This window comes from Coregonus clupeaformis, unplaced genomic scaffold, assembly GCF_020615455.1.
Source record: "Coregonus clupeaformis isolate EN_2021a unplaced genomic scaffold, ASM2061545v1 scaf0745, whole genome shotgun sequence".
In the NCBI taxonomy this organism is placed as follows: domain Eukaryota; kingdom Metazoa; phylum Chordata; class Actinopteri; order Salmoniformes; family Salmonidae; genus Coregonus; species Coregonus clupeaformis.
In genome coordinates this window covers 20,001-30,628 of record NW_025534200.1, presented here as the reverse complement: position 1 = coordinate 30,628, position 10,628 = coordinate 20,001, and the positions used below count along the sequence as shown (strand labels likewise).

The following is a 10,628-nucleotide window of genomic DNA, read 5'->3' as shown; positions in this document are numbered from 1 at the left end:
ATACTTATTTTCCACCATTTTGTCTGTCATAGCTGACGTGTACCTATGATGAAAATTACAGGCCTCTCTCATCTTTTTAAGTGGGAGAACTTGCACAATTGGTGGCTGACTAAATACTTTTTTTCCCCACTGTATATATATATATTTGCGGAAATAATATATATATGGGGGATTGGAAGTGATGCAGACAATTACATTGATGGAAGTTACTATCTATCTGCAATATTAAAGCTGATCTACCCCCTAAAAATAAATAAATAAATAATATATATATATATATATATATATATATGTACATATATACTGTAGAATACAGTATATACATATGAAATGAGTAAAACTGTATGTAAACATTATTAAAGTGACCAGTGATTCTAAGTATATGTACATAGGGCAGCAGCCTCTAAGGTGCAAGGTTGAGTAACCAGGTGGTAGCCGGCTAGTGATGGCTATTTAACAGTCTGATGGACTTGAGATAAAAGCTGTTTTTCAGTCTCTCGGTCCCAGCTCTGATGCACCTGTACCTTCTGGATGAAAGCGGGGTGAACAGGTCGTGGCTCGGGTGGTTGATGTCCTTGATGATCTTTTTGGCCTTCCTGTGACATCAGGTGCTGTAGGTGTCCTGGAGGGCAGGCAGTGTGCCCCCGGTGATGCGTTGGGCAGACCGAACCACCCTCTGGAGAGCCCTGCGGTTGCGGGCTGAGCAGTTGCCGTACCAGGCGGTGATACAGCCCGATAGGATGCTCTCAATTGTACATCTGTAAAAGTTTGTTAGGGTCTTAGGGGCCAAGCCAAATTTCTTCAGTGATGTGTACGCCGAGGAACTTGAAGCTTTTCACCTTCTCCACTGCGGTCCCGTCGATGTGAATAGGGGTGAGCTCTCTCTGTTGTCTCCTGAAGTCCACGATCAGCTCCTTCGTTTTGTTGACGTTGAGGGAGAGGTTATTTTCCTGGCACCACTCCGCCAGGGCCCTCACCTCCTCCCTGTAGGCTGTCTCGTAATTGTTGGTAATCAGGCCTACTACTGTTGTGTCGTCTGCAAACTTGATGATTGAGTTGGAGGCGTGTGTGGCCACGCAGTCATGGGTGATCAGGGAGTACAGGAGGGGGCTGAGCATGCACCCTTGTGGGGCCCCTGTGTTGAGGATCAGTGAAGTGGAGGTGTTGTTTCCTACATTCACCACCTGGGGGTGGCCCGTCAGGAAGTCCAGGACCCAGTTGCACAGGGCGGGGTTCAGACCCAGGGCCCCCGAGCTTAATGATGAGCTTGGAGGTTACTATGGTGTTGAAGGCTGACCTATAGTCAACGAACAGCATTTTTACATAGGTATTTGTCTTGTCCAGATGGGATAGGGCAGTGTGCAGTGCAATGGCGATTGCATCATCTGTGGTTGTATTGGGGCGGTAAACAAATTGCAGTGGGTCTAGGGCAGGGTTCTTCAATTCCGGTCCTGGAGGGCCGAAACACCTCTGCGTTTCATCCTCTCCTTCTAATCAGGGGCTAATTCAGACCTGGGACACCAGGTGAGTGCAATTAACTACCAGGTAGAAATAAAAAACAGAAGTGTTTCGGCCCTCCAGGACCGGAATTGAAGAACCTTGGTCTAGGGTGTCAGGTAAGGTAGAGGTGATATGATCCTTAACTTGCCTCTGAAAGCACTTCATGATGACAGAAGTGAGTGCTACGGGGCGATAGTCATTTAGTTCAGTTACCTTTGCTTTCTTGGGTACAGGAACAATGGTGGACAACGTGAAGCAAGTGGGGACAGCAGACTGGGATAGGGAGATATTGAATATGTCCGTAAACACTCCAGCCAGCTGGTCTGCGCATGCTCTGAGGACGTGGCTAGGGATGCCGTCTGGTCCGGCAGCCTTGCGAGGGTTAAATGTCTTACTCACGTAGGCCAACATTGTGTTTCATGTCTCTCAGCCACCAAGCAGATATATGTTGGTTACAATACGAACCGTTGGGTGAGATTGAAGACTAATTTAGGCTACAGAATGTACGGTGCCTTGTAAAAGTATTCATCCCCCTTGGCGTTTTTCCTATTTTGTTGCATTACAACCTGTAATTTAAATGGATTTTATTTGGATTTCATGTAATGGACATACACAAAACAGTCCAAATTGGTGAAGTGAAATGAAAAGAATCACTTGTTTCAAAATATTCAAAAAAATAAATAACGGAAAAGTGGTACGTGAAGCTTCTTTCTTTCTTTCTTCTTTCTTTTCTATGAAGCCCCTAAATAAGATAAAGTCCACCTGAGTGCAATCTGTCACATGATCTGTCACATGATCTCAGTATATGTACATCTGTTCTGAAAGGCCCCAGAGTCTGCAACAACACTAAGCAAGGGGCACCACCAAGCAAGCGGCACCATGAAGACCAAGGAGCTCTCCAAACAGGTCAGGGACAATGTTGTGGAGATGTACAGATCAGGGTTGGGTTATAAAAAATATCAGAAACTTTGAACATCCCACGGAGCACTATTAAATCCATTATTAAAAAAATGAAAGAATATGGCACCACCACAAACCTGCCAAGAGAGGGCCACCCATCAAAACTAATCAGAGAGGCAACAAAGAGACCAAAGATAATTCTGAAGGAGCTGCAAAGATCCACAGCGGAGATTGGAGTATCTGTCCATAGGACCACATTAAGCCGTACACTCCACAGAGCTGGGCTTTACGTAAGAGTGGCCAGAAAATAGCCATTGCTTAAAGAAAAAAATAAGCAAACACGTTTGGTGTTCGCCAAAAGGCATGTGGGAGACTCCCCAAACATATGGAAGAAGGTACTCTGGTCAGATGAGACTAAAATTGAGCTTTTTGGCCATCAAGGAAAACGCTATGTCTAGCGCAAACCCAACACCTCTCATCACCCTGAGATCACTATCCCCACAGTGAAGCATGGTGGTGGCAGCATCATGCTGTGGGGATGTTTTTCATTGGCAGGGACTGGGAAACTGGTCAGAATTGAAGGAATGATGGATGGCACTAAAGACAGATAAATTCTTGAGGGAAACCTGTTTCAGTCTTCCAGAGATTTGAGACTTTGATGGAGGTTCACCTTCCAGCAGGACAATGACCCTATGCATACTGCTAAAGCAACACTCGAGTGGTTTAAGGGGAAACCTAGTCATAGCCCAGACCTCAATCCAATTGAGAATCTGTGGTATGACTTAAAAGATTGCTGTACACCAGCGGAACCCATCCAACTTGAAGGAGCTGGAGCAGTTTTGCCTTGAAGAATGGGCAAAAATACCAGTGGCTAGATGTGCCAAGCTTATAGAGACATACCCCAAGAGACTTGTAAATGTAATTGCTGCAAAAGGTGGCTCTTCAAAGTATTGACTTTGGGGGGATGAATAGTTATGCACGCTCAAGTTTTCTGTTTTTTTGTCTTATTTCTTGTTTGTTTCACAATAAAAAATATTTCGCATCTTAAAAGTGGTAGGCATGTTGTGTAAATCAAATGGTTGTAAGGCAACAAAATAGGAAAAATGCCAAGGGGGGATGAATACTTTCACAAGCCACTGTAGTAAGAGGTGATCAAGTCTTATTGTGCATTTTAAAATTAAGACACATGAACATTTACATCTACAATGTAGTCATTCAGCAGTCACTCTTATCCAGAGCCACTTACAATCAGTGTAATCGCTCATAGACAAAACTACGTAAACATAACTGGTACCATAGAATACATCGGGATGCGTACGATAAAGAGCAGCAATAGTTCCGGTGTTTTGGGTTTTCCGTCACTGGTTATTAGGACAAACCACGATTTCACAGGTCTTTAACATTTCAGAAGGGGAGGGGACATTCAGCCCAGAGAGGGTGGAGCTTCTCGTTCCAGTTCCACTGCTCCTTCTAGCGTTTCTTGATCTCTCTCTTAACATATATGGATCCAGACCTTAATCGAGCAGCTGATCAATTATGCAAGACTTTAGTTCTGGGTTAACCAAGATTACAAGCAGTGCAATAAAGTAGGTTAAAAAAAACACAAAATAGATGAACAGTGAATATATCTCTACCAATATCTCTGTATTTTCATGAGTTCAGCTACTCGCCATCTGACAAATATGTTGGAAGGGGTAGTAGTTGGTACAGTTTGGTGTGAGGGTTTTGGGATGGTGGTTGGGTAGCTGGCCTCTCGGCAGGGTCAGCCCCCAGTCATGGACTCTGCTGGTAGGGCCAACCCACAGTCATGGACTCTGCTGGCAGGGCCAACCCCCCACCGTAGGCCAAGGTTGTGCTGGCCCTCCTGCTGGCGGGGACAGCCCTCAGTCGGATGCACTTTGGGTTTGAGCGGATATAATCGCTGTAGGATTCAGATATCCAGCGGACGAGGTACTTGATGATGGCCGCGGGGAGGCCGTTATGTGCTGCCGTGGTGGCAGCTCTGATCTGGAAGGAGTAAGAGGAGTAGAGGTGTGCAGGGAAACCGGCGTGGGAGATGGTGGTTTTCAGGTGTGACTCGAACCAGTTCCTGGTGACAGAAAGGGTGTTGAATATGCTGTGGCTGCTCCTGTACAGAAGGAGAGGCCTTCAGGTGTGATTGGAACCAGTGTTTGGTGGAGGGGGAGGTCTCTGTCTGTGATGAACAGAGACTCTGAAGGGCGCGGTAGTGGAAGTGATGCAAAGAAGGAACCGGAAGTTGGTGAGTGTGAGGATGGTTTCCAGGGTTCAGTTGGTTTGGGAAGAGAAGGAACCTGAAGATGGTGAGTGTGAGGATGGTTTCCAGGGTTCAGTTGGTTTGGGAAGAGAAGGAACCTGAAGTTGGTGAGTGTGAGGATGGTTTCCAGGGTTCAGTTGGTGTGGGAAGAGAAGAGGCTGGTCCTGAGAGCGGTGATACTGATGGATATTGAAGGTGATGGGGAACTGGATGAGTTCTCTGGACGGTGGTTGCCTTGTACGGATGCCCCTTGGTAGGAGCTTGTTCTGCAGGAATTGGACGCTGCTGAGGTATGTCCTGATGGTGGTATGTGACGTAGTATTATGACAATAGGAAGGGACATGGACCCTCAAAAAAGGCTGTGGGGTGGAGATGGGAGCTTAGTCCCGGCTGCAGGAAAGAAGGTGAGCGAGGACAGGAGGCCCAGTCCTGGCTCAGCATTGGCACAGCTCATGCAGCGAGGTAGGTGGGTTTAAGGTGGAAGCAGGAAGCTGGTAGAGAGAAGGTGCATGCAGGAGCCTCTGTTTTGGCATCGGTGGGGCCCATTTGTGTAAGGCTGTGGGAGGAGGCTCTGCGCAATCTCTGTGTGGAGAAAGCCAAGCATTGGCTGTGGGGATGACGTGGGAGCAGTGATGTAGTAAAGTCAGTAAACCTCAAGTGCGAGTCGAGTCCCAAATCCCTGATGTTCGAGTCCCGGTCCGAGTCCTATACACTCTAATCCAAGTTGAGTCCCAAGTCTCTTGGTAGTGCTAAAGCTGTGGTCTGATCATTTAAAGCTACATTTTGTAATGTGTTGACCATTATGAAGGCTAGCTAAGTAATGCTATCTAACATTTGCTGTTGTAGCTAGCATGTTGAATTATTCAGGTGAAAGGCTTTCTGACTAGTTGTAACTGGTCCAAATCCGAGTCAACACTGGCTGGGTCCGAGTTGAGTCACTGCCTGGAGATACTGCGTGGAGATACTGCGTGGGAGCACGGCCCCAACTGCTAGGGAGAAGATGGGCACATGCAGGAGGTTCAGCCCCGTCCTGGGGTGGGCGAAGGTGGTGGAGGGAAGTGGCGCAGTGGTCTAAGGCACTAGAGATCCTGGAACCAAGAATCCAAGAACGAAGGCAGGGCTGAGAATATTTCAACGGGGTCATCATAGGGTCATCGTAGGCAGAGGAGGAGAGAAAAACAGTCATTATGATGTGACGGCACATGACAACACAAGCTAGGTACCTAATAGATGCTGCACTACTGACGTGGGGGATAACAAGCAGCCATAGGTGAGATAGCTATGCAAACTAGATCCCGAAATACTATGTGTCAAAGAGGTTCACGTGGTTAAGAAAACTGGGGGGGAAAAAACTGTGGAGCAGAAAATGGGAAAGCAGGCTGCAACACAAAGTTGCCAACAGGGAGGAACCGATGGTACCAACATGGGCTAGCTGCAATGAACGGTGGGCTTCGTACTGGACACCGGCTCAGCATGAACTTGCCGTACAGACTGTTTGTTAGGCAGATGTACAAAAGAGTGGCGATGGGATGCCGTTTAAATACTCTGAGGGTGGTTGATTAAGCAAGGGTATTCAGGTGAGTGAGGCAGGCTTGTAGCTAATGTAACGACGCTATGTCCGTATATGGAGTTCCTTGCTAATAGGCAGTGTTCCAATATGAATGTCGGTGCCCCTATATGGAGTTCCTGTTCTAAGGCTGGATTCCAATACAGAAGACAGTGGAAGTTCCTGCTGTGGATTAGCGGTGTCGTCTGAAGCTCTACTCCCGAAACTGCGTTATAAATTACACATCATCTACATCCATGATCAAACATTACATGTTCTGCATTTATTATTGTCTTTCATAACAACAATCCTCCGGGCTGTTGTTGTTTTCCTGTGATGTTGTCTCTCTAATTCCATCATCCATAGGTCTGACCCTTCTGTTGACTGATGGGTAAGAGAGAGCCAGCGGTCCTATCAAATCACAAAAGAGCAGAGCGGAGTGATGAGGGTTCCTGAAGCAGAGCGAAGTTTCCAGAGGTCATTGTGACATTCACTCTGTCTGACCATAGGGCAATGGAGCCTGGGTCTGGGTCTGGGTAGTTGAGCCAGGGTCTAGGTCTGGGTCTGGGTAGTGGAGCCAGGGTCCGGGTCAGGGTCTGGGTAGTGAAGCCAGGGTCTGGGTCTGGGGTAGTGGAGCCAGGGTCTGGGTCTGGGTAGTAGTCGAGCCAGGGTCTAGGGCCTGGGTCTGGGTAGTGGAGCCAGGGTCCGGGTCAGGGTCTGGGTAGTGGAGCCAGGGTCCGGGTCAGGGTCTGGGTAGTGGAGCCAGGGTCCGGGTCAGGGTCTGGGTCTGGGTCCGGGTCTGGGTCAGGGTCTGGGAAGTGGAGCCAGGGTCTGGGTCAGGGTCTGGGTAGTGGAGCCAGGGTCTGGGTCAGGGTCCGGGTCAGGGTCTGGTTCTGGGTCTGGGTCAGGGTCTGGTTCTGGGTCTGGGTAGTGGAGCCAGGGTCTGGGTCAGGGTCTGGGTAGTGGAGCCAGGGTCTGGGTCTGGGTCTGGGTAGTGGAGCCAGGGTCCGGGTCAGGGTCTGGGTCAGGGTCCGGGTCAGGGTCTGGTTCTGGGTCTGGGTCCGGGTCTGGGTCTGGGGTAGTGGAGCCAGGGTCTGGGTCTGGGTCTGGGTAGTGGAGCCAGGGTCTGGGTCAGGGTCTGGGTCAGGTTCTGGGTAGTGGAGCCAGGGTCTGGGTCTGGGTAGTGGAGCCAGGGTCTGGGTCAGGGTCTGGGTCAGGTTCTGGGTAGTGGAGCCAGGGTCTGGGTCTGGGTAGTGGAGCCAGGGTCTGGGTCTGGGTCTGGGTAGTGGAGCCAGGGTCTGGGTCAGGGTCTGGGTCAGGTTCTGGGTAGTGGAGCCAGGGTCTGGGTCTGGGTAGTGGAGCCAGGGTCCGGGTCTGGGTCTGGGTAGTGGAGCCAGGGTCTGGGTCAGGGTCCGGGTAGTGTAGCCAGGGTCCGGGTCTGGGTCTGGGTAGTGGAGCCAGGGTCCGGGTCAGGGTCTGGGTAGTGGAGCCAGGGTCCGGGTCAGGGTCTGGGTAGTGGAGCCAGGGTCTGGGTCTGGGTCTGGGTAGTGGAGCCAGGGTCTGGGTCAGGGTCCGGGTAGTGTAGCCAGGGTCCGGGTCTGGGTCTGGGTAGTGGAGCCAGGGTCCGGGTCAGGGTCTGGGTAGTGGAGCCAGGGTCTGGGTCTGGGTACACACACACACACTAACCCCTCTCCTACAGCTTTCACAGACACCATTTCACATGTCTGTCTGGCTGGTAACATCAGACCCTCTGCATCAGGACATGTCTGTCTGGCTGGTAACATCAGACCCCCTGCATCAGGACATGTCTGTCTGGCTGGTAACATCAGACCCCCTGCATCAGGACATGTCTGTCTGGCTGGTAACATCAGACCCCCTGCATCAGGACATGTCTGTCTGGCTGGTAACATCAGACCCCCTGCATCAGGACATGTCTGTCTGGCTGGTAACATCAGACCCCCTGCATCAGGACATGTCTGTCTGGCTGGTAACATCAGACCCCCTGCATCAGGACATGTCTGTCTGGCTGGTAACATCAGACCCCCTGCATCAGGACATGTCTGTCTGGCTGGTAACATCGTTCAGACCCCCTGCATCAGGACATGTCTGTCTGGCTGGTAACATCGTTCAGGACATGAGAGGTCAGTTCAATGCCAAGAGAAGAGGGAGGGTGGAGAGTTGATGCTCATTGTTAAAATCAAATATTCCTACCATCACATCTAAGCCAATATGACACCAATGTCTGTGAAAATTCGCAAATCAACTTGATTGGAGGTACACAAACACACTCCCCGCATCTCCTCACGAGCCGTCCGGCCGTCACTGAGAACCACGTGCTGGACTTTTAACAGGGCTGTTAGCATTTGGGTTTCAGAGATTTTCTTGCTGCCACCTAGCTCCAATTCTAGATGTCAGATTGAAGTACGACTATCCCAAAGATAGAGGTAGTGGTTTGTTTGTGGGTGGTAGCTGGAATGTCCTACTGTGTGGTGAATCAAATTGTTATTATATCACGTATTAGCTACGTATCAAATGGTGAGTTTTACACAGCCTAAGTAGGATTTGGTTTGCAGAAGGCATAGAGTAGTAGTAATGTGTGTGTGTGTGTGTGTGTGTGTGTGTGTGTGTGTGTGTGTGTGTGTGTGTGTGTGTGTGTGTGTGTGTGTGTGTGTGTGTGTGTGTGTGTGTGTGTGTGCCTGGTTGTTGCCAATATGTGTTTGAGACTTACGGTGTCATTAGAAAAGGCTCTATGTTGAAGCCAATGCACAATCACAGCAAAAGAAGCCGCTCTGGTTCGGCTCTGTGTCTCTTTGTTCAACGTTACCCATGGCATGGAAGGAAGGAGGGAGGGAGGGGGGGAAGGAGGGAGGGAGGTTTTGAGGCCATGTTTTACCTTGTCTAAAATCAGACAGAAAGTCGTAGATTTTCCTGTGACATACCCAACCCCCCCACACACACCCCTTCATACGGCTGGTTCGGCATACACACTCACACGCACACCATTACATACACACTCACACACACACCATTACACGCGACGCAAACACACTTATATATCTAGGCAGTGCCCTACTCCTCATACTTGGAGCCACCCCTCCTGTCCCCCTCCTCTCTATATCTCCCTAGTTGTCTCTCCCCTCCTGTCCCCCTCCTCTCTATATCTCCCTAGTTGTCTCTCCCCTCCTGTCCCCTCCTCTCTATATCTCCCTAGTTGTCTCTCCCCTCCTGTCCCCCTCCTCTCTATATCTCCCTAGTTGTCTCTCCCCTCCTGTCCCCCCTCCTCTCTATATCTCCCTAGTTGTCTCTCCCCTCCTGTCCCCCTCCTCTCTATATCTCCCTAGTTGTCTCTCCCCTCCTGTCCCCCTCCTCTCTATATCTCCCTAGTTGTCTCTCCCTACTCCCCTCCTCTCTATATCTCCCCTAGTTGTCTCTCCCCTCCTGTCCCCCTCCTCTCTATATCTCCCTAGTTGTCTCTCCCCTCCTGTCCCCCTCCTCTCTATATCTCCCTAGTTGTCTCTCCCTCCTGTCCCCCTCCTCTCTATATCTCCCCTAGTTGTCTCTCCCCTCCTGTCCCCCTCCTCTCTATATCTCCCTAGTTGTCTCTCCCCTCCTGTCCCCCTCCTCTCTATATCTCCCTAGTTGTCTCTCCCCTCCTGTCCCCCTCCTCTCTATATCTCCCCTAGTTGTCTCTCCCCTCCTGTCCCCCTCCTCTCTATATCTCCCTAGTTGTCTCTCCCCTCCTGTCCCCCTCCTCTCCATATCTCCCTAGTTGTCTCTCCCCTCCTGTCCCCCTCCTCTCTATATCTCCCTAGTTGTCTCTCTCCTCCTTTCCCCCTCCTCTCCATATCTCCCTAGTTGTCTCTCCCCTCCTGTCCCCCTCCTCTCTATATCTCCCTAGTTGTCTCTCCCCTCCTGTCCCCTCCTCTCTATATCTCCCTAGTTGTCTCACCCCTCCTGTCCCCCTCCTCTCTATATCTCCCTAGTTGTCTCTCCCCTCCTGTCCCCTCCTCTCTATATCTCCCTAGTTGTCTCTCCCCTCCTGTCCCCCTCCTCTCTATATCTCCCTAGTTGTCTCTCCCCTCCTGTCCCCCTCCTCTCTATATCTCCCTAGTTGTCTCTCCCCTCCTGTCCCCCTCCTCTCTATATCTCCCTAGTTGTCTCTCCCCTCCTGTCCCCCTCCTCTCTATATCTCCCTAGTTGTCTCTCCCCTCCTGTCCCCCTCCTCTCTATATCTCCCTAGTTGTCTCTCCCCTCCTGTCCCCCTCCTCTCTATATCTCCCTAGTTGTCTCTCCCTACTCCCCTCCTCTCTATATCTCCCTAGTTGTCTCTCTCCTCCTGTCCCCCTCCTCTCTATATCTCCCTAGTTGTCTCTCCCCTCCTGTCCCCCTCCTCTCTATATCTCCCTA

The 10,628-nt window shown here is 50.2% G+C and overlaps 1 protein-coding gene across 1 annotated transcript; it reads right to left on the bottom strand.

Annotated features, from left to right (window-relative positions):
- Positions 1 to 7,057: 7,057 nt before the first annotated feature.
- On the bottom strand, positions 7,058 to 7,665 carry LOC121556400 (extensin-like; the record flags this gene model as incomplete). Its single annotated transcript, XM_045216587.1, has 1 exon — positions 7,058 to 7,665. A coding segment is annotated over one exon (608 nt), but the record flags the coding sequence as incomplete, so codon positions are not given.
- Positions 7,666 to 10,628: the final 2,963 nt, after the last annotated feature.